The sequence below is a fragment of the Prunus mume genome, linkage group LG5 (assembly GCF_029339155.1).
Source record: "Prunus mume cultivar Tortuosa linkage group LG5, ASM2933915v1, whole genome shotgun sequence".
NCBI classification, from domain to species: Eukaryota; Viridiplantae; Streptophyta; class Magnoliopsida; order Rosales; family Rosaceae; genus Prunus; species Prunus mume.
This window is the reverse complement of record NC_142702.1, coordinates 19,528,617-19,549,771: the sequence shown is the minus strand read 5'-3', so window position 1 is coordinate 19,549,771 and position 21,155 is coordinate 19,528,617. Positions and strand designations below refer to the sequence as shown.

The window sequence follows — 21,155 nt, the reverse complement described above, 5'->3', positions numbered from 1 at the left end:
GAAGTTCTAAATTCTAATGTCTCATCTTCCCCCCCACATCACTTAGTTTGTGGGCTAATTTTGGTTAATTATGGATGATTTACCTTTTATGTGTGTCATGTAGATAAGTATGTGCAATCCTTTTACATATTCTTCTGTAACTTCACTTTCTTTTTTTCTTTTTTTCTTTTTGCCCTGTGTGAGAGACCAAAAAACTTGCATATCACATGTTTCATACATCTTTCTCTTCGTCTCTCTCATCACGTGACGAGAGATATATAGAGAAAGGTGTGTGAAACATGTTACATGCAAGTTTTACTCAAGTTTTACTCATGTGTGAGACAAAGGCATGTGGCAAAAGAAGATATTACCCAGATGTGTCCTCTCAGGGACAGTGTTTACTGTGAGGGTGTGTCCATGTAATGTAAAGGTTATGAAGAAGTCTTTCAGATTGAGATTCTGTGATGCATGTCTCTGTCTGTCTCCTCAAAACCCAGGTGACCCCCAAATTTGTTAAGAGTCTCAGGTCCCCCAAAAAAAAAAAGAAAATAAATAGATAAAGAAAATCATCCCCATGTGCATAAATGTTCATATATCTTAAACAATGCTAGGCAGATAGCCGTCCAATTTGGAGGACAAGTATATTTCATTTAATACTTTATATAAATCTCTTCTGATATTTGAAGGGTGTGTGATTTATCATGTGCCTCTATCAATCTATGCCTAGACTTTGGAATGTTCTTAACACCCCTCACATGATCATGCTTCTAATCTTACTTCTTAATGACTGCAAAAGGCTACAACCAACCACTGGCAGAAAATTGAGGAAACCCATTATTTGTATTCAAAGCTAAGTCAAAATTATGTGTAAGCAGAGGAGGCCTCTTCTCCTGAAATAAATCAAAAGGAGCAGAAAACAGAAAACAGAAAACTAGTTCATGTTCGGTAGAACTCAGATCAGGATGAAACCGAAATCGTAAGTTGCGAATCTGATCATAAACGGGTAAGTCGATTAGGCCAAGGAAGGAAGATGTTTTGATGAACAATGAATCAAAAGCCATGTGAGGGGGCTGAGATATTGAACTGATAAAAATACAAAATAACAAAATAAAAATGGTCAATTAAATAATAATTAAATAAAAAAAAGGGGTTTGCGGATATTCAGTAGTTTTCTAAATTCAGGTGTTCACTTCGTCAAAATTGGACGATCATGAAATCAGTTAACGAACTGAACTCTCATATGAGATGGCTAATCTCTTTCCCGCCATTTGGCACGTGGGCTGGGCTGCCACGTCACCTGAGTCTATGATGATAGTGGGAACCCAACGAAGCCCAAGGTATGATGGGCTTTGTTTGCTTATGGTTTACATATTTAGCTAAAAGATATAGTTTATTAAATAGCTGCTTCTGTTGGTCCTCACCTTTGATCTTCACTGAGACTTGATTTCAAATAAGATAGACATTTCAAATTTCATCCACAAGCATTATTAGAGGATTGAAAGATGAGAGATTTCTCGAAGCTTCACACTTTCAGGTCAACAAAAGTTTAAAAAAACAATCATGTGAATCTCAGAGCCTCAAGATAGGGTTACTGGCATGTGAAGGACAAAGTAACAGCTTTAACTTTATATAATCACAGGTTGAGCAAGTAATGCAACTGAGCCAAGGGTAGATGTGACAAACAAGAAGCAACACTTTATGATAATCACATTCAAACATGCTGAAGTTATTGAGACACAGAACCACTAGAGAAAATAGCATCCCGAAAACATCAATATATGTAAATTAAAACAGCATTTATGAATTCTAAAGGAAGTAACTCAGACAGCCAAAAGACAGAAGTCCTAAACACGAAAACTATCTAATACCGACTCACTAAGACAAAATCATCGTCATCGAGAACTTTCACATCCTTTTCTCCGACAAAATTCTCCCGCCCAATTTGCTTAACCAAATTCACAAATTCTACCCTCTTTGCCAGAGGAAGAGGTACATATGGCAGCCTGAAGACCGGCCTCACAACACCAAGTTGGGCAAGTGCTGTGTTTAAGCCAATGGGGTTTGGCTCCTGGAAAAGCCACTCAACCAGAGGCATTATCTTTGCATTAAGAGAAGGGTTCTTCCCCACAAACATCAATTCTCGCATTAAACCTGGAACCAGATTACTAGTAACAGATATAACTCCAGTAGCTCCATGGTTCCACCTAGAATCATGGCACTCATCATCATTCCCACTCCAAACCACAATTCCCTTGTCGGTATACTGATCAACACGATCATTTCCAACACACTCCTTGATACCTGCGAAGTTAGAGCTCTGAGCCAACCTGTGAATCACACGTGGCGGGATATCTTGGCCAGTTCGCGACGGCACATTGTATACAATAGTGGGTCCCATTGACATGACACTATCAAGGTGCGAAACCAATCCCTCCAAGGAGGTTTTTCCATAATAAGGATTGATGTGAAGGGCAGCATGCATTCCAACAGCAAAACCCTGTTCAGTAGCATGAATTGCTTCTCTAGTAGAATTGCTTCCAGTGTTCCCTATTACCTTAATTGATCCTCCATAACAGTTGATTGTGTGGCCAATGAGCATTATGTGTTCATCCCAGCTCATCAATTGGCCTTCACCAGTTGTGCCACCAACAATCACACCTTCGGCTCCATTTTCAATCTGCATATTAACCAAAGCATCATATGCTTCAAGGTCAAATCTGCCGTCTGGTAGATATGGGGTTTTGATGGCTGTTATCAATCTAAGTGACTTTATATCGTCCACTGATGTCCTGAAAAGATAGAGCATGCTTAGCATAAAGAACAATTTGCTCAAATGGAGCATTTACACTTCTAAGGAGCTTTCACATACACATGTAGCACTTCATGCATACACAGTAGTTTTCCAAAGCACATGCTTTCTTATCAGCCCCAGTACAGAAGCAACATAACAACACTAAATAACCATCTCTAATAGTGGATAAACGTATACAGCTTGACACAACATTAAAATAGTTGTTCGAGATATTTCGTCTAGAATCAGGTAGTCATCTGGATTGCAGGGACCTAGCAATATGAATGAAGTTCATGTTGTTCCGGAGTCTAAAGGGATATCCCACTACTAAAGAACCGAGACATGAGATTTTACTGGAAAACCAAAAATACAGAGAAGCAAGGATCTATTCTCACGTAATCTATATATGTTCAACTGTGCACGCATTTTGATCTTCTAATCCTAAACAAGCTAAGAAAAAATGAAGCCACCAAACATCTTAGAACCAAATTCAATATGAAATTCATCACCCCACATAATTATACATACAAATTACCTGTTTTTCACTTCAAAACTACGCATTGGAAGATGAAAATTAGGGATTACAGCTGCTCGCGGACACTTCCATTTTGCAGTCCTACTGCTTCGAATCAATACAAAAATTAAATAAATAAATAAAACAACAAAACAATGAAATTGATAAACTAATTAATCAGTTGATGAATTTTGTACTCTGTTTTTCTTTAGCATACAGATTTAATTAATTAAAGTGTAGTCTAATTTAATAACTAAACTACAAATCTCTAATGGAGAACAAAATTAAAAGACAAATATGAGTGAATTTTAATTTTAATTAATTAAATACAAAATAAAATAAAATAATATAAGAGAATGAGATAAACCTCCTGTAGTTATCCGTAAGATGGTGACGCGGAAGCTGGAGAGCAGACTCTCTCAAGCACACACTACAGCTCTGGAGCGTAGCCATTACCAAGACACAGCGCGAACCCGATTGCGATTCTTAGAGGGACCCGACCCGAAAGAGATAGCGAATTCGAAAGCCTGAAGCTTGAAGGAGAAATGGAAGCAGTGGCAGAGTTGAAATTTCAGTGAATGCTGGTGGCGTTAGTGGAAATGGAAATAGTCATGAGAATCGTGGTGGAAGGAGTTCGGGGAAGAGAAATGCAGAGATTGTCGGAGCTCCGATTGGATTGGCGGGCCATGTAATCCGGGTACGGGTCAATAAGCGGACGACGGAGGCTGCAAGCGAGAGTGTATATCTGTTCTGTGTCACTGTGTGTGCGTTGTTTATTAGGGTTTTGTACAGTGGCGGCGAGTGGCTATGGCTGACTCGGATGCTGACACGTGTGGAATTTTTTTTTCCCTGAGTTGTTATTATTTTGGAGATTCTTTTATGATTATTCGTAGCAATGGTCCCTTAATTATACTTAAAGTTACATTTTGTTACTCAACTCAAATATTAGTTCAGATGTCACTCAATTGGGTGTTGTGTTGCACCATTAGTCCCTACCATCAAGTTTGTGACTTTTTTTGTTTAAAATAATGACGTGACAAACATCTCTTAGATTATTGATGGGCAAATGTAACTTTTCAGTTAGGATTATTTGTAGCAATAATCCCTCAATTATACTCAGAGTTATATTTTAGTTACTCAACTTCAAAAAATAGGTTATAGAGGTCACTCAATTAGGTTGTGTTGCACTATTAATCCCAATGGTTAGAGAGACTTGACGGTAGGGACTAATGATGCAATACAACACCCAATTGAGTGACCTCCGCAACTAATATTTGAGTTGAGTTACCAAAATGTAACTTCGAGTATAGTTGAGGGACCATTACTACAAATAACCCTTCTTTTTATGACATTTTAGTTTTTCTTTTAGAATAAGCTAAATTTGGTCCACTTTGATGTCTCTTTGTACTATTATTAGTCAATTTACAGGTTGGAAATATTGTTTTTGGTTAAGAAAATAACTTTTTTTTAATGAAATAAAGTTTTTTTTGGTCAATTATGAAATAAAGTATGTGTGATAGATGTCTTGGCTACTATGGACCAAAGATGTTGATGGCTAACTACCATAGGATAAAAGTTCAATGGTTGGGATCAAATTTAGTTCAGATATTTGTGTCATAATGGGATGTTTACTAGCGATTGGATTAAGATGAATTGAATTGAGGATGAATTGAATTGAGGAAATTAGATTCCAGAATTGAATTCCTTCAAAATCAAAATTCAATTCCTAATTTTGTGTGAGCATCACCTACTTTTTAATTCCTTGATGTTAAGTAAACGCAGGAATCCTCCATATGTAAAATTTAATTCCTGATTAGTAAACATACCATTAATATTTTGAGTATACATTTGTGTAATGTGTGTGAATTTAGTATATTATCGTCATTCTTAATAAGAAAGGTATTCAAAAACTTAATGTTTTGATAAAATAAATTATTTGAGTTTTTTTTTTCTTCACAAAATAGCCCATTTACATATTCCTAATTAGAAAAACAACTATTTACATAATTATACCAAAATGAAGTACAAAAAAAAACATGATATGGAGCCAAACTTTTATTCAATTATTTTTCCTTTTCTTTTTATTTTGTTGTTTTGGGCCAGGGAATCCGGTCTTATTAATGCATAATAGAAACATGTTATGGGAAAAGGCGATGATAAAAGAAAAAGTTACACATTTAATAAGAGTGAAATTATTGGTCAAAGGAGCGTCAAGTCATTCCATGTGATATGCTGGCCCTTGTGGTCTCCTACTTTGCTTACATTGGCATTGCATTGCAAAATCAAACGTGGCATGGCATGTGGGTCAGTTTGGCACTTGCTGCTAATCATATGATTAGGCTCTTTTTAGGTAGTTTAGCTGAGATTTTTTTTATAGTTATTTGTATTTTTTCTGGAGCATCCCCCAAAGTTGAGCCACTTTTTTGGTTTAAAGGCACCCACTCACCTTTCAAGCATTTGTATTTTTGTGTGGGAATTCCTTAAACTTGAGCCACTATCGTTCATTCGCATGCAAGCTTTTGCATTAAAAGCAATGAAAGCGCGCGCACCCTTTCACCACGGCCTAGTTGCCATCATTTCTTATCAGGAAATGAAAAGAAAATATTTCTGCCAAATATTTTGACTGGAAGGCATTTTAAGTACCAAAATCCAAAAATCACTCAAAAACACCACAAAATTTGGACCCTCTCTCCTCAACCAAAAAAAATTGCTCTCTCTCTCTCTCTCTCTCTCTCTCTCTCTCTCTCTCTCTTCCTCTTCCTCTTCCTCTTCCCCCTTTGTCCCTTTTTCTGTCTTCGTTCTCTCTCCTTAAGCATTTTAGATTTTTCTTATGACTTTCTCATCTTTTAAGCATTACAGATTAGTAAACAAGTCAGCCCAACTTATGAAATGGGTTGAGATGAGAGGTTAATATTATCACATCTTTCATTTCTTATCTTTTTCCTTGTACACTAAGTCATGTAATTGACTACTCTGCTTCTTAAAAGTCAAGAAGATACGTCTTGATCGATCAATAAATAAATAAAATGACATGCAAGTAATAGTATTAATCATCGCAATAAACTTCATCTCCTTCTCCCTTCTTTGCTTCGCGCTTCATCCTCTTCACATAAGCCAAAATATACATCAGTTGCCTTGACTCAACTAGTTTCAATTTTGCATTTTGTTGATTTCTTCATGTAATATATGGACTTCGCTTGTTATTCACGAAAGTTAAGTTAATTTAGTTGGTGTTTATCAATAACCATAGTATTTCTTGGATGTAAATATAATATGAGATTAGCAAAAAATAAAATGTGATACGAAGTTATAATTATTTATGTTAAAAATGTTATTTTGATATATGATCCATTTCATGCAACCCCAACACAAAGATTCAATTTTTTTTTAAATTTGTTTTGTGTGCTTAATGATCAAGAAAACAAAATCTATATAAGATGAGTAGGAACAGTTTTCACGAATTGAAAAAAGAAATTGTTTTCAAGAATTCAATCAAAAAAGTCTTCAAACTTTTAAGATTTAGAAACAGTTTTCAAGTTAGATACCTAACAAGTTTTTGAATCTTAAAAAATGAATTTTAAAACACATTGATTTAAAAAAAAAAATCCAAATTTTGAGTTCCATACTCTAATAGGATACCAAACACCCACTAAATTTATTTATTTATTTAGGATTAAAAAATAAACATATTGATTTGCCACTAAACAACCGACAACCAAAGTCAACTGATTGTGGAGACCACAAGTGGAGCCAAAGACTTAATGACATGTTTACTAATATGTAATTAGATTAGGAGGAATTGAATTGGGGAGGAGTTGGATTAAGGATAGTTAGAATCTAGATTCTTCTTGAAGTTATTTACTAAACCATATGGAATTTGGGGTAGGAGTGGTACTAATTCCCTACAAGTTGTTTACTAAATTCCCATTAATTGGAATTGAAACCAAATTGATTACTAAAATGCCCTTGTTGCTGAGTTAAAGTATATCACAAATTTGGAATTTAAAAAAGGGTGTTGATTTTCCCACTTCCCTTTTGTCCATTTACGCTCCATTTTGTTTTTTTATAATACTTTTTACTATAACCAAAAAAAAAAAAAAGTGTAAGTATAGAATAAGAAATCTCACAGAATTATTTAGAGTCAATAAGATTTAAACTCTTAATTAAAAAAAGATAGAGAACACTTTAGATCCAGGGATTTTCCCCCGGATCTCATCGGATCTTCGGTGTTTTTTTGACTTTTGGTGAACCTATGTCGATCTACTCTTCTTTTGATTGATCTATTGTCTCAGATCTGGACTGGCTTTGGTTGTGCCTCATCTTGCGAGGCTACTCTTTGAGATGTTGCAGCTTTCATGGTAGATCCATTGCTTATTGGTGCGTTAAGGCCTTGGAGTAACTAGTTGATGATATTTATGTCATGCCCCGAAGGAAGATTAGCGGCGGTTGGTTTTCCTTTTGCTGACGTTATTTTAGTTTTTTTTAATTTTGGTTTAGTTTGTTCAAAAAATTCCACAAACTCAATGAGTTTTATGTGTTTTTTCTCTCATGATTCTAGAAACTTAGTTGAGTTTATTCGGTGTTCTTATTCTCTTTAAAAGAGTCATGCCGGTTAGCAGCTAGTTTTTGTTTTTGAAGTCATTGGACTATATTCGGGAAATTATGGTCTTTGAAAGGGGTTTAGAAAAGTTAATTTCGAGTTTGATTCTCTCCAGATTGTTTCAGCTTTTCGACTAGCTCAGGTCACTAGGGAAGTTTTACCCATGGTTGCCATATTGTTATTGAGATGTCTCCCTTTACTGTGTCTTTGTACTCTTTATTCTATTAATCTAATAAAATTCTATCGCCTTTTATAATAATAATAATAAAGGGAGTGTAAGTGGACAAAAGATGAGGAGGAACGTACAATTTTCAACAAAAGAGTGTAAGTAAACAAAATAGGAGTGGAAAAATCAACTCCCTTTTAAAAATTGTGTGAGGATATAATGCGTAAAAAATATGGATTCCTAATGAGTTAGTTCTCCAAGAATTATAATACCAACTCCCACTTAAGAGGCTAATTCCTCCAAAATGAGGAGTTGAATTCCTAATTTTATATAGGCCTTCTTCACATTTTCATTTCTCCATATGAAGTGAACATATGAGTATCCGTACTAGGAATTCAACTCCTTATTTTGATTCTGATTACGGATTAGTAGACATGCCACAAATAGAAAGTGGTGTGTAATAAAGGATGAAATAAACTTGCATGTGCGTGAGTTTTGAGCACGTGTGGTGTTCTTATACATTAATGACTATTTTATTTTATTTTTCACAAATTCAAGAACATGCTATGTTCTCCCTTGTTTCCTTCAAATCTTCTCTCTAGTCTGTTTCACAAATTCAATAATGACTATTTTTTTTCTTCTGGTTTATTCAAACTTGCTTGTTATTCATCATTCACGAACACGCTCTATTCTCTATTTGCCTTCTTCAAAAATTATATCTTTGTCTTCTTCAACCACTTTCTCTTTGTTCTCATCTAAATCTTTTCAATTCATCAATCTTTCTCCCCTCCCCAGATCAAGAAGCAATTCTCTTCTCCCTTGTATCCATCAAATCATTTCGATTCATCATATCTTTAATCCAATGAAAATCATAAGTTCTTTCCTTTGACACCATGTCCAAGATAATCCCAAGGAAAATGCGTATTCTTGACTATATTTTTGAAAAGGAAGAGGGACTAGAACAACCTATCGTTTAGTCTCAGAAGAAAAGGGCAATGACTTTTCACCATGTGGTATGTATCTATCTCGAGAATCCTAAGTGTGCCTCTTTCATTTTGAAGGTGAAAGAGGATGAGATCCATCCGGAGGACATCACAACTGCTCCTAACTACCATATGACTGTCTCAATATCATAGGTCAATCAAGGGGATTGATGTGCAAAACACATCAAGAAATGAGCTTTATATTTGGAATGTTTCCTAAGAAAGGCTTGGACAAATGATAGAAATCTATGGTCTTCTTATAAGTTTAGGCTCCTCTGGCTTTGGCATTCAAAGGATGGAAAGCAGTTGAGGATCCTCAAGCTCTTATCACCATTGATTCTAGCAAGGGTTGAGGGCATGGAAATCGAAGAGCAACATAAAATTGAAGTTGTCTCTTTGGACAAGATCTAAGCATTGTGGTATTTCATTCATTCCCTCCGGTCTTAGCATCTTTATTAATAATGGCCGGATGTATTGAAAGACATTCTCTCTTACCAAAGGCAAGATAATTGCCCAAGACATGGGAGCATCCAATTTTAATTAGCTACCACCTTTACCTAGTAAACTGAATCTTGAAAACATAAGAAACTTGGTTTCCTGAATAGTTAGCCATTTGGGGCTATCAGAAAACTGCGACATACGATTTGGATATGTTGCTTCTTGTGCAAAAAGAACATCTGAGGTGGGAATAGACCCCCTATACAATCTTGAAGGTTGCAAAAGTTGAGTATTTCACTCGTGTTCTTTGGGAATAATAATAGCAACCTTTAAGACTGTATAAGGGGTTTATTCTCACCTTATGTGTTCCTTTTGCACAAGAAGCAGCACATCTAAATCGTCTGTCACAATTTCAAGATAGCCACAAATGGCTAGCTCCTTATGGATACCAAGCCTAACTTTTATGCTTTCAAGATTCAGTTTACTAGGTAGAGGTAGTAGCCAATAAAAGCTGGATGCTTCCATGTCTTGAGCAATTATCTTGACTTTGGTAACAAAGAAGTCTTCCAATACATCCAACCATCCTCAATAAAGATGTTGAGACCGGTAGGAATAAACGAAATATTACAATGGGTGGATATTGTCTAAGATCCACCTTCATAAGAGATAACTTTAATCTTTTGTTGCTCTTCAATTCCCCTGCCTCAGCCCTTACTAGAATGAAAAGTGGTAAGAGTTTGAGAATCCTTAGCTGCTTCCTATCCTTTGAATGGCCAAACCCATATGAGCCAAAACCTTCAAGAAGACTAGAGATTTCTATCATTTGTTCAAGTTTCTCTTGGGTAACATTCCAAATATAAAGCTCATTTCTTGATGTATTTTCAAAACACATCAATCCTCTTGACTAATCTATGATATTGAGGGGGTCATCAGAGTAGTTGGGAATGGCTATGTTGTCCTCCAAATGGGTCCCATCCTCTTTCAGCTTCAAAATGAAAGGCACACACTTGGGATTCTCAGGATAGACATACACCATTTAGTGAAAAGTCATTGCCATTTTCTTCTTAAACTGTATGTTGTTCTTGTCCCTCTTTTTCCGCTAGGATACAGTTGAGAAAACACATTTTCTTTCTGATTATCTTGGGCATGGTGTCAAAGAAAAGAACTTTTGATTCGTAGAGGATTAAAGATACAATGAATTGGAAATATTTTGATGGATACAAGTGAGAAGAGAATTGCTTCTTGATTTGTGGAGGGGAGAATGATTGATGAATTGACGAATTTGTGAATGATGAATAACAAACAAATTTGAATAAACAAGAAGAAAAAACGATTGCATAAAAATAAAAAAAAAATTGAAAGATCATGATTCAAATATTCATCCAAAGATCATGATTTAGATATTCATCCAAATATCATGATTCAGATATTCAATTCTCCATATCCAGATACTAAAGAGGTGTTAGTTGGATTTAGTTGGATTAAGGCAGACTTTTAATATGCTACCAAGTGATTCCGGATTCAAAACCCATAATATCTTTGTGTGTTCGTTTTCACCCTTCCTTTGGAAAAAAATAAAAAATAAAAATCCCCCATATCCAGATACCAAAACAAGCAAGATGTGATACCAGCGACAAAGACAGACATTTTCGTAATTTTGTGCCTCCTCTTCAAACCCAAATGAACTTTAATGCGGGACCACGCCCAATCTGCGACTCACTCTGTCTCTTCCCGCACACTATGGCCCCTTTGGGCCCCACTTCCCATCCCCCACTCTCTCTCTCTCTATGTCTTCAAGCTCTTCCTACACTTTGAAACCATCAAACCAAGCAACACAAAAGAAACCCCTGACCCTCGACGTCAGTCGCACAGCAGAGTCACTGAGGCTTTTCAAATTTCTCAGCCAATGCGTTTGTGAAATCTCTCCGCACTTGAATTGAACGATGGCTTCCCGAAACGGTGTCGCTCAGAGGGGGCTGTGAAGTTGGATCGCCCCGTGAGTTTCAGAACGTCGTCGTTCAAGTCCCGGCTCCCTCCTTCTCAATCTCCCGGCAACGGATCCGCTGTTCGCAGGAGCAGTCCGGCGTTGTTTGGCTCTGCAGGTTCCAAAGACGATCATGCAGGTCAGTTTTTGTTTGAGCAAATGCGATGCAATTGAAAATGTGAAGAAATGGAAACTTCCAATTCAAGCCTGCAAATTGACTGTATAATTTAAGTAAATGTTAAGCTGATTTGGGACAATACATTCTGGTTTTGTAGCTCCACTATACTCTACCGGTTTGTTTTAAAATAAAATGTTTGAAAATTGCAAAAATTAGTGAAAAAAGTGATAAAATAAGATACGCAAACCCAGATGAGCAAGTGATGAACATGTGCTTGTATGTCTGTTGCTTATGCGTTTTTTATTTGGATAGTGCCTGGAAGAGTTCGAGTAGCTGTACGATTGCGTCCCAGAAATGCGGAAGAGAAGGTGGCAGATGCGGATTTTGCTGACTGTGTGGAGTTGCAGCCAGAGGTACTTGTTCATTTTGTTTCCATTGCTAATTTGAACTTAGTTTGGTAATGCCGGTGGTTAATATCTTCTTAACTTTTTTCTTTTACAGCTGTTCTTTTAGGTTTTTTTTTTGTGTTTGTGTGTATCTAATAACGTTTGACATTTGTTCTACCACAGCTTAAAAGGTTGAAACTTCGTAAAAACAATTGGGATTTGGACACATACGAATTTGATGACGTACTTACTGAGTATGCATCACAGAAGCGTGTCTATGAAGTTGTTGCTAAGCCTGTTGTGGAGGTTTGTTATCTACTATAGACCACTTCGTATTTTCCTACAATATTTGATGTGGCTTTTCATAGCAACTGAATAACTTCCCCTTTTGCTCTTGTAGAGTGTTTTAGATGGTTACAATGGGACGGTTATGGCTTATGGTCAGACAGGTACCGGGAAAACATTTACTCTTGGACGTCTAGGAGAAGAAGATACATCTGATCGAGGAATCATGGTTCGTTCGATGGAGGACATTCTGGCAGATATATCTCCTGAGACTGATTCTATCTCTGTCTCATATCTGCAGGTTGTTAGGCCCTTATGGCATTGCTGCAGAATTGTCATGTTATGTTCAAAATTTTAATTATTTATTCGTTATCATCGGATATATAAACTTCACTTATGATTTTTAACATTCAGAATCATTTTTCATTTGATCTTCTAAATGCTCTCTGTTTCTACCGAATCTTCATTGTTCAGAAATTTAACATTCTTATTTTCTACCCAAAAAAATATGTAGCTTTATATGGAGACCCTCCAGGACCTACTTGACCCGACAAATGATAATATTCCCATTGTGGAAGATCCAAGAACTGGAGATGTTTCAGTACCTGGGGCAACTATTGTGGAGATCAAAGACCAGCATAGTTTTCTGGAGCTGTTAAGATGTGGGGAAGCTCATCGTATAGCTGCTAACACCAAGTTGAACACTGAATCTTCTCGTAGTCATGCGATTCTGATGGTAAAATAATTTACTGTCCATTATCTGTTAATATATTTATTCATCTAAATCATGATGCATGAAAAAAATGTCAGAATTTCTTGTTGGTAACCGATTTTTTTTTTGGTATAGCATAACTGGGGTCTTGATGTTTGTAAGTTCCTTAGTGCAGGTACAAGTTAAGAGGTCTGTCTTGGGAAGAGAAGATGATGTTTCCAGCGAAAATGGTGACCCTTCTCACTTGACCAAGCCTTTTAAACCACTTGTCCGGAAAAGCAAACTAGTTGTGGTAGATTTAGCAGGTTCAGAACGTATCCAAAAATCAGGTGTATATGCCAGCTTGTGACCTTTAGTCGGTTTTGTAACTGTTATACTACATTGTGTGTGTGCCTGTTGGTCTGTTGTGTCTATCTTTATGCATATGTGTATAAATGTTTCTCTATGTCTGTGTGTATGAGCTCCTTCTCCATGTGAAGTTTGGTTTGTGTTCTTTTGCTTGCCACCTGCTGAATGGGGTGAAGGGTGCAAATTTAAGCTGCTTGGTTGCTTTCAATCACCTCAACTCTAAGTTAATATGTTACATGACTGAAATCCCCATATAAAGTTGTATAGATTTTTCTGCTATGCCCTGCAATTGCATATGGTTCTGGTGTGGATTGCCTGATTGTATTTATTATTATTATTATTATTATTATGAATCTGATCGTTGGTGTTTGTAAGCTAGTCCCAGTAGTTATGTGGTAAAACTTTTGTCTTTCCTTTTTGGCAGGAAGTGAGGGACATATGTTAGAGGAAGCTAAGTGTATCAATCTGTCGCTTAGTGCATTAGGGAAGTGCATAAATTCTCTAGCAGAGAATAGTGCTCATGTTCCATTTCGTGATTCAAAACTTACAAGATTGCTTAGAGATTCATTTGGAGGTAAGATGTCTTTTATGTCTATGCAAACTTCACCTGAGTGGAATACTTTGATGAAATGCAAGCCATGACTGTCATCAAAATGTGAAAACTCATAACTTTTGTTGCTTGGTTCACTTTGTTTTTCTTAAGTTCCTCCTATCATTTTTTTGTGAAGACTCGTAAACTGATCTTAGTTTCCCCTCTTTCTTAAATGTATTGTCATAAAGGAAATTACAGTTTTATTTGTTTCTTGGCTTCACATTTGTTATCTTTTTACAGGATCAGCGAGGACCTCACTAATTGTTACTATTGGACCCTCTCCACGCCATCGAGGAGAGACTGCAAGTACCATACTATTTGGACAAAGGGTGAGTCATCATATTTGGGAAGTCCTTAAATTTGAATTTGAAAGCATCTGTCATGTGTTTTGTTGAAGTGTACTGATTGGATAGTGTCCTCAAAATAAGTTAAATTAGATAGGCAGCATCTCTTTTCATATGCTTTGATCTCACAGTGTGTAAACATCCGTTCTATCTATTCCATTTAATATTTATTTTATCTGTATAAACAGGCTATTTTTTTTCCACTGATGAATTTTGGTACTGGTTAATATTCTTGAATACTTGAGATATGAATGGATGTGCCATTTTATTATTGACAGGCTATGAAGGTTGAAAATATGTTGAAAATCAAGGAAGAATTTGATTACAAAAGTTTGTCGAGAAAGCTTGAAATACAAGTGGACAAGCTTATAGCAGAAAATGAAAGGCAGCATAAAGCTTTTGAGGATGAAGTTGAAAGAATAAATCTAGAAGCACAAAAACGTATATCTGAGGTTGAAAGAAACTTTGCTGATGCATTAGAGGTTTGTTTGTTATTTTAAAATATTTTTAACTACTAAAGAATTATTTTTACTAAATTTATGCATCAAACTTGCTCTTGGTGGATTGTGAAACTATTTCATTGCATTTTTTTCTCTAATCAATTCTCTTTAAACAAGCCAGAATAGATGTAGCCTTTGTGCATATTTCAGAAATAACTAGAGAAAGGAAGCAATATTTGAGCATTTTATATGTATTTCATCTTAACTTCTGTGCTTCCAACAGAGATTTAGTAATTTGGTTTTGGTGCAACAATTTAAGTGTTTTTACCTTCTCTGTAGAAGGAGAGGCTAAAATGCCAGATGGATTATATGGAAGCTGTTAAGGAGCTTGAGGAGAAGCTGGTGTCGAATCAGAAGCCAAACCACTGCCTGGTTGATGGTAAATGGAATGGAGAGGTAGTCCCTTGAAGAATCATTGCATGTTATAATTTGTTTTTTGAAAGAAAAATTTCACATTCATTGTTGGTTTATAAGCGACCCTTTATCATTTGACATCAACATTACTTCGGGCTCGTGTATCTTTTTGTCTTCTTTTGCATATCGGCTTCATAGTTTCCCCAATAATCTCAAATTATCTTTCAATCGAGTGAATTTTCTAGAATGTTTAGTGTGAATGCTTCATTGAAGTCAAATTCACCAGCTTTTGTCTATCATCCAACTCAAAAGAACTATTAAGACAATATATCTATCAACATATAACATGATACACCACACTTGCAACAAAATCTTTGTAACTTATCAGTAGGATGATTATAAAGCTCAAGACTTCTAACAATAAATATGAAAATCATTTTATACAATGAAATTGGAAAATTGGAAAATTTCAAACCAAGCACACGACTCTCTGGCCACCAAATGCCTGCTATATTTGATTTCTCTTTCTTTTATTTACTTTCTGGCCACCAAATGCCTACTATATTTGATTTTTTCTTCTTCTTTCATTTAGGGGCCTGGGCTTTCTGTTTCTAAGGAAGCAACTGAGTTACAAGAGTTGCTCCAAAATGAAATTGACCTAAGAAAGATGGCTGAAGAGGAGCTGAAAAATCTTAAAGGCCAACTAGGGCTATATACACAATCAGAAGTATGACTTTCTTTCCTATATTATGTAGTGCTAGCAGAATCAGGCCACAATTCTTATGCATGGGATTGATGTCATATTCGGGATTATTTTTGGTGTACTAGGCAGGGGGAGATGCGGAGATTTTTAAGCTTCATAAACTTCTGGAGGAGGAGGCTCAACAGAAGAAAAAACTTGAAGAAGAAATAATAATACTACGTAGCCAGTTGCTGCAATCAAATTTTGAAGCTGAACAGGTATTCGAAGTTGTTAAATAAAGGCTTTTCCTTCATGGTTAACTTATATTTGGTGTGTGAATCCATAAATAGATTATATAATCTCTTCTTTTACTTTCTACTTAATGACAAAAGTATTTGAGCCATTTTACCTTCACAAATATAGATGTTGATTGTTCAGTGATTCCTATTGGGTGGTTGTCTCTGCTTTTCTATGACAACCAAGATTAAAGGGTTGGAAAATAGTGAAAGAGCTTGGTATTTTCTTAAAAGATAATTTGCTTTCTTTGAGTGCCTATCTATGAGATAAAATCATTTGCTGAAGATGAACATACGATTCAGGTTGCAAATCATATAATGATTACAAGTTTAAGAATTTTTGTCCCACCTTAGCCTTTAGACTATTGAAATTGAAATTTATGAGAATTTAATCATCTTCACTTTAAATTGTATTCATAGATGAGAAGGTGTCTTGATAGAGATGGGTCTGGAAATGGGTTTACTGGTCTAGATTCTTCTATGCCTCCAGTTAGGAATTCGTACCCCAAAGACATCGGGAATGGACAGAAGGCACCAGTTTCCACGCTCTTTGAACAAGGTAATAATAAATTTTTGCATAATGCAATATCCTTCAAACTTTTTAATCCACAGGCATCTCAAACATTGTTTTTTTTTGTGAATCAATACAACAGTTGGATTGCAAAAGATTTTGTCATTACTTGAGTCAGAAGATGCTAATGTTCGTATTCATGCTGTAAAAGTGGTGGCCAACCTAGCAGCTGAAGGTGGGTAGATTTATCCCTGATGCACATTTCTTTTTTGGCCAATTCTCTCACATACTTCCAATATCATGTTTTATCAAGAGATGTTAGAAATTTACCATATAAGTGCTTAATCTTCTGGTTCTATTGTACTTTTTCTATCCCGTGATCTTTACATCATCTTGTTTAACTCTATATAGGGTGCATCGGAATCATGAACCTAGTAATTTAGTTGTAATGAAAAGTTGCTTTTGTGTTGTTGGTTTTTTGGTCATGAAATAGCAATTGCAGAAAAGTAACTTGATTGAAGAGAAGTGAATTGTACTCCAGTTATTGTGGAAGTAGTTGTACTATTAGGCAAAGGCAGAACATCAGAGTAGATCAATTTATCATTCTTTTTTCAGGAATCTTTATAACCACAACCCTGTTGAAGATAAGGGTCATCTGTGTGTAGAGGTTCTGTCAGTTTCTAATCCTTGCGCTAACCATTTTAAAAACACTTTTGGCTACTTAAGTTACAGTTCTTATCTGGAGCTGTATGTTTGTTTTGTAGATAATGATGCTAAAGATACCTTTGGGCCTTGGTTTAATTTTTATACAAAAGTAATTTGGATATCTTAGATCTTAAATCCAATTTTTTTCTGAAACATTAGATAGACAATGTGATTAGAATCTGACAAAGAGCATTATTTGATTTATGCAGTACTATTATATGACACTTAGGAATACAAGTTACAGTTATATATACTTTGTTATTTTTGTTTTATGAGAACTGATGTGCACTTGCACGTGAAAAGCAGAAGCAAATCAGAAAAGGATTGTTGAAGCTGGTGGTCTTACTTCCTTGCTGATGCTTCTTAGAAGCTTTGAGGATGAAACCGTTAGAAGAGTGGCAGCCGGTGCCATTGCGAATCTTGCAATGAATGGTGATTGCTCAGTGATTTTTTCTTCTCTCTGAGAATTAAAAGGGATTCCTCTTTAGTTTGGATGTTATTACTTTTGGGTTGAGATACGCTTATTTTGACTTTCATTGGTTTTCTATGTTGCTTCCTTTCTGGTGTAGCAGAAGCCAATCAAGAACTTATAATGGCTCAAGGTGGAATTAGTTTGTTAGCAACGACAGCAGCTGATGCTGATGATGCTCAAACCCTTCGCATGGTTGCTGGAGCTATTGCTAATTTATGCGGAAATGGTATACTGCATTCTCTTTTGTTTATTTGTTTTGTTAGGGCGCATTATGACATTATTAGCTTATTAGTGCATAATGAAATTCCTTCGTAATCTGCCAAGAAGACTGTTCCTTTTAGTTATCAAGGTTTATAAATTATTTAAGCTTTTTTACTTTATTGTCTCTGATCATGCCCATTTTCCAATTCTATGCTTCAGATGAAGAGTTTGTTTCTTTTCTTAGGTCTTACAATTGTTTTCGCTGCTTTGCAGTTGGCACTTCATATTATGATAGTTTTTCTACCCCTCCAAAAGAAAAATAAAAAAAATCCTTCTTTGTTGACATGGTTTTTGATATCCCTCAGATAAGCTACAAACGAAGCTAAGATCCGAAGGTGGTATTAAGGCTTTGTTAGGAATTGTGAGGTGTGGCCATCCAGATGTTCTTTCCCAAGTTGCACGTGGAATTGCAAACTTTGCAAAATGCGAGTCCCGAGCATGTACTCAAGGTAATAATCTGTGTCGGATATATGCCATCAACAGTTCCCTCAGTGTTCAGAAGTTTTCATTTATTGGATTTCATTCTTTTTCTAGCCAAATCAACAAACTGACCACTTTAAGGGTCCCCCCTCCTCTTCAGCAGTAACCATGAAATTGCATAAAATTAATCTGTTGTCAAAGTGAATAATTGAATTTCAAATTCATAAATGCTCTGGTATGTTTTTCTGAGTTCTCCTTAGTGACTTAATTAATCATGATGGCTATTTTGCTGGGCTTCATTGCGATATATTATTCTCATAGTTAGGTTTGGAGCTGATTCTTGGTTTCAGCAGCTAGATTTAGATTATTTTGGTGATATGAACTTCCATTTTGATGTCAGATTTAAGGTTTTATGTTTTGTGGTGTAATATTAATTTGCTGACCTATTATAGGGATGAAGAGTGGAAGATCTCTCTTGATACAAGATGGTGCACTTCCATGGATTGTACAAAATGCTAATGACGAGGCTGCGCCAATCCGGCGCCACATCGAGCTTGCACTCTGTCACCTAGCTCAGCATGGTAGGTGCATTTTTTCATCCTAGGTAAAATCTTAATCATCTGAGACTTGCTGCTTATTTATTGGTATTCAAATCGCAGAAGTGAATGCAAAAGACATGATTAGTGGAGGTGCCCTGTGGGAACTAGTTCGTATTTCCCGGGACTGTTCACGAGAGGACATAAGGAGTCTTGCTCATCGAACTTTGAATTCAAGCCCCACTTTCCGTGCTGAAATGCGACGGTTACGGATAGACTACTGATTAGCAAGCAGTATGATAGGCTGCTTTGAATATACTTGTTGTCTCCAGTCATTGACACTGATGTGCACACAGATTAGTGATGCTGCTGTATAGGCTTGGGCAAGAATTGTGTCTAATTATTCTGACATGCCAAATAAGGGGCATGACCGGTCGAATTCCTCGCAATTTTTGTGTAAAGTAAGCGAGGCTTCAGTTTATATCTCTGTTTAGCTAGCATCTGTGTTTATAATTGTTTAAAAGAACAAATTAAAGGGAAAGATTTTTAGCTGCTTGAGGGTTAGTCGAGTCTCTCCTTTTTAGATCATGAAAGGTAGAAGACAAGCTCGAAACTTCAGTACGTCTTTTCCATTGTTGTATTGATTTATTGATATAAGCCAATGATAGTCGTCATTCTTTAGTTTTTTTAATGCCGACTTCAGTGTTTTATTTTTTGATTTCGGGTCTTATGTTTTCATGTTATATTTGGGGAAGTAAAATGTGAGTGCTTATGCAATTGCAACCTTGATTAAGGGCTTGTTTGAGAGTTATTTTGGCACTTTTGTGAGGGAGAAGCACCTCTCATGTGCTTCTCTATATAATCACATTGGTTTTAAGTGATTTTATGGAGAAGTACATAGTTCTCCATAGAAGTGATTTTGGGCCTATTTGAAATCACTCCTAAACGAGCCCTAATTAAGTGAATATTTGAAGGAAACTATGGAGCAAAGCGGATGTAACTTACAAGAAACTCTTACATACAATGGGTTTATTTGTTGAAATAATCACAGTAATTATGATATTTGTATACAAGAATTTTTCATCATTGAGCATTTGAAGTTTAAAGATCTTAATGTTTTATGTAAGCAGCAATTTGTTCACTTAAATTTCAAATAACTTGAAACCTCATAGTTAGAATGTGCCTTTTTTTTTTAGCAATTGGATTATTCTCTGTCGCATGTCGCATAAAACGTAGCTCCTTTAGGCTTGTAGTGCAGAATATATCTTAGCTCTATAAAATTAGGGTAATTAAGGATTCTAATTTGATGCCTTGTTTATGTGGTTCAAGTCTTCTTGAAAGGCATTCCAACCTCTAAATTGTAGGACCAAACCTTTAAAGGCATTCCAACCTTTAAATTATAGGACCAAACCTTAAAAATATAAAAAACAGACAATTCTAAAGAGCTCACATCTCTTGTAGAAGATATTATTAAGAAAGGACATAATGTACTTTTCATTAGGTAAATAAAAAAAAAAGGGTATGACTCTACATGACACATGGAATATTGTTCTTTAATTTTGCTAAAACAATACATGCAAGATGTTGAGGATTATCAACACAATTATACTATAAATGCTTTATTAGTTCATTCCTAACTTTTTGAATGGTTAAGTATGTTCTTGGTAAATGTAGAGTCAATATTTTTTGTTTCATCATTCAGTTGACGAGATTCGAACTTCTAACATCTTTCAATATTAAGAAGAAAAATAGTTGGTTATATGACATTTTGATCTCAAAAGGTTCCCATATATATACTCTCATGAAACTTCAAATTTCAAAGTTGTAAAAACATATGTGCACAATGCTAGACGGGTTCGACTTCACTATTATGTAGTAAGTTTCGCATAATTATTATTAGAGTTCACTACAACACACCGAAATATACTAAATAATTGTTTCATAAGATGAGGGGTCTTCTAAACAAAGTTAAATTCTAGTTTAGTGACTTTTTATAGTTAATTAATGATGAGACCTAGCACCACTTTAGGGTTATGGTGAAGGCTGGGGAACCTTAACTTTAATTAAACATCATCATCATCCACAACTTCTCGTAACACATTGGAACATGTACATTTTGCTCTTTAGGAAGTGTCAATCATTAGAATATAATAACAATTCAACTGAAGACCCGCACCA

General features: G+C 35.7%; 2 protein-coding genes across 4 annotated transcripts; one reads left to right on the top strand and one right to left on the bottom strand.

Annotated features, from left to right (window-relative positions):
* Nucleotides 1-1,654: 1,654 nt before the first annotated feature.
* Nucleotides 1,655-4,112, bottom strand: LOC103331806 (4-hydroxy-tetrahydrodipicolinate synthase, chloroplastic-like). Its single transcript, XM_008234463.3, has 3 exons — nucleotides 3,652-4,112; nucleotides 3,306-3,389; nucleotides 1,655-2,768 (listed from the first exon to the last, which is right to left on the bottom strand). The coding sequence occupies exons 1-3, from the start codon at nucleotides 3,735-3,737 to the stop codon at nucleotides 1,841-1,843; spliced, it is 1,098 nt and encodes a 365-aa protein (XP_008232685.1). The 5' UTR covers nucleotides 3,738-4,112; the 3' UTR covers nucleotides 1,655-1,840.
* A 7,180-nt stretch (nucleotides 4,113-11,292) lies between these two features.
* Nucleotides 11,293-19,668, top strand: ARK2 (armadillo repeat kinesin 2). 3 transcript variants are annotated; one of them, XM_089052554.1, is made up of 19 exons: nucleotides 11,293-11,594; nucleotides 11,886-11,986; nucleotides 12,143-12,265; nucleotides 12,360-12,545; nucleotides 12,759-12,980; nucleotides 13,132-13,186; nucleotides 13,729-13,878; nucleotides 14,137-14,225; nucleotides 14,519-14,722; nucleotides 15,020-15,136; nucleotides 15,687-15,821; nucleotides 15,923-16,054; nucleotides 16,493-16,631; nucleotides 16,726-16,818; nucleotides 17,595-17,720; nucleotides 17,858-17,986; nucleotides 18,327-18,470; nucleotides 18,894-19,022; nucleotides 19,101-19,668. In XM_089052554.1, the coding sequence occupies exons 4-19, from the start codon at nucleotides 12,390-12,392 to the stop codon at nucleotides 19,259-19,261; spliced, it is 2,181 nt and encodes a 726-aa protein (XP_088908680.1). In that variant the 5' UTR covers nucleotides 11,293-11,594; nucleotides 11,886-11,986; nucleotides 12,143-12,265; nucleotides 12,360-12,389; the 3' UTR covers nucleotides 19,262-19,668. The 3 variants fall into 3 exon arrangements, with proteins under 3 accessions (XP_088908680.1, XP_008232682.2, XP_008232683.2); XM_008234460.3 differs by having other exon boundaries at nucleotides 13,132-13,285; XM_008234461.3 differs by having other exon boundaries at nucleotides 11,294-11,594; nucleotides 13,132-13,285; nucleotides 17,861-17,986.
* Nucleotides 19,669-21,155: the final 1,487 nt, after the last annotated feature.

What these genes read in the sequence shown, in the direction of transcription:
- LOC103331806 (XM_008234463.3), bottom strand. Translation starts at nt 3,737, where the DNA reads ATGGCTACGCTCCAGAGCTGTAGTGTGTGCTTGAGAGAGTCTGCTCTC. An exon ending in CTTACGGATAACTACAGGAG is followed by an intron (nt 3,390 to 3,651) that starts GTTTATCTCATT and finishes GATTCGAAGCAG; the next exon opens with TAGGACTGCAAAATGGAAGT. An exon ending in AGTTTTGAAGTGAAAAACAG is followed by an intron (nt 2,769 to 3,305) that starts GTAATTTGTATG and finishes CTATCTTTTCAG; the next exon opens with GACATCAGTGGACGATATAA.
- ARK2 (XM_008234460.3), top strand. Translation starts at nt 12,390, where the DNA reads ATGGCTTATGGTCAGACAGGTACCGGGAAAACATTTACTCTTGGACGT. An exon ending in CCATACTATTTGGACAAAGG is followed by an intron (nt 14,226 to 14,518) that starts GTGAGTCATCAT and finishes TATTATTGACAG; the next exon opens with GCTATGAAGGTTGAAAATAT. An exon ending in GTCCCGAGCATGTACTCAAG is followed by an intron (nt 18,471 to 18,893) that starts GTAATAATCTGT and finishes GACCTATTATAG; the next exon opens with GGATGAAGAGTGGAAGATCT.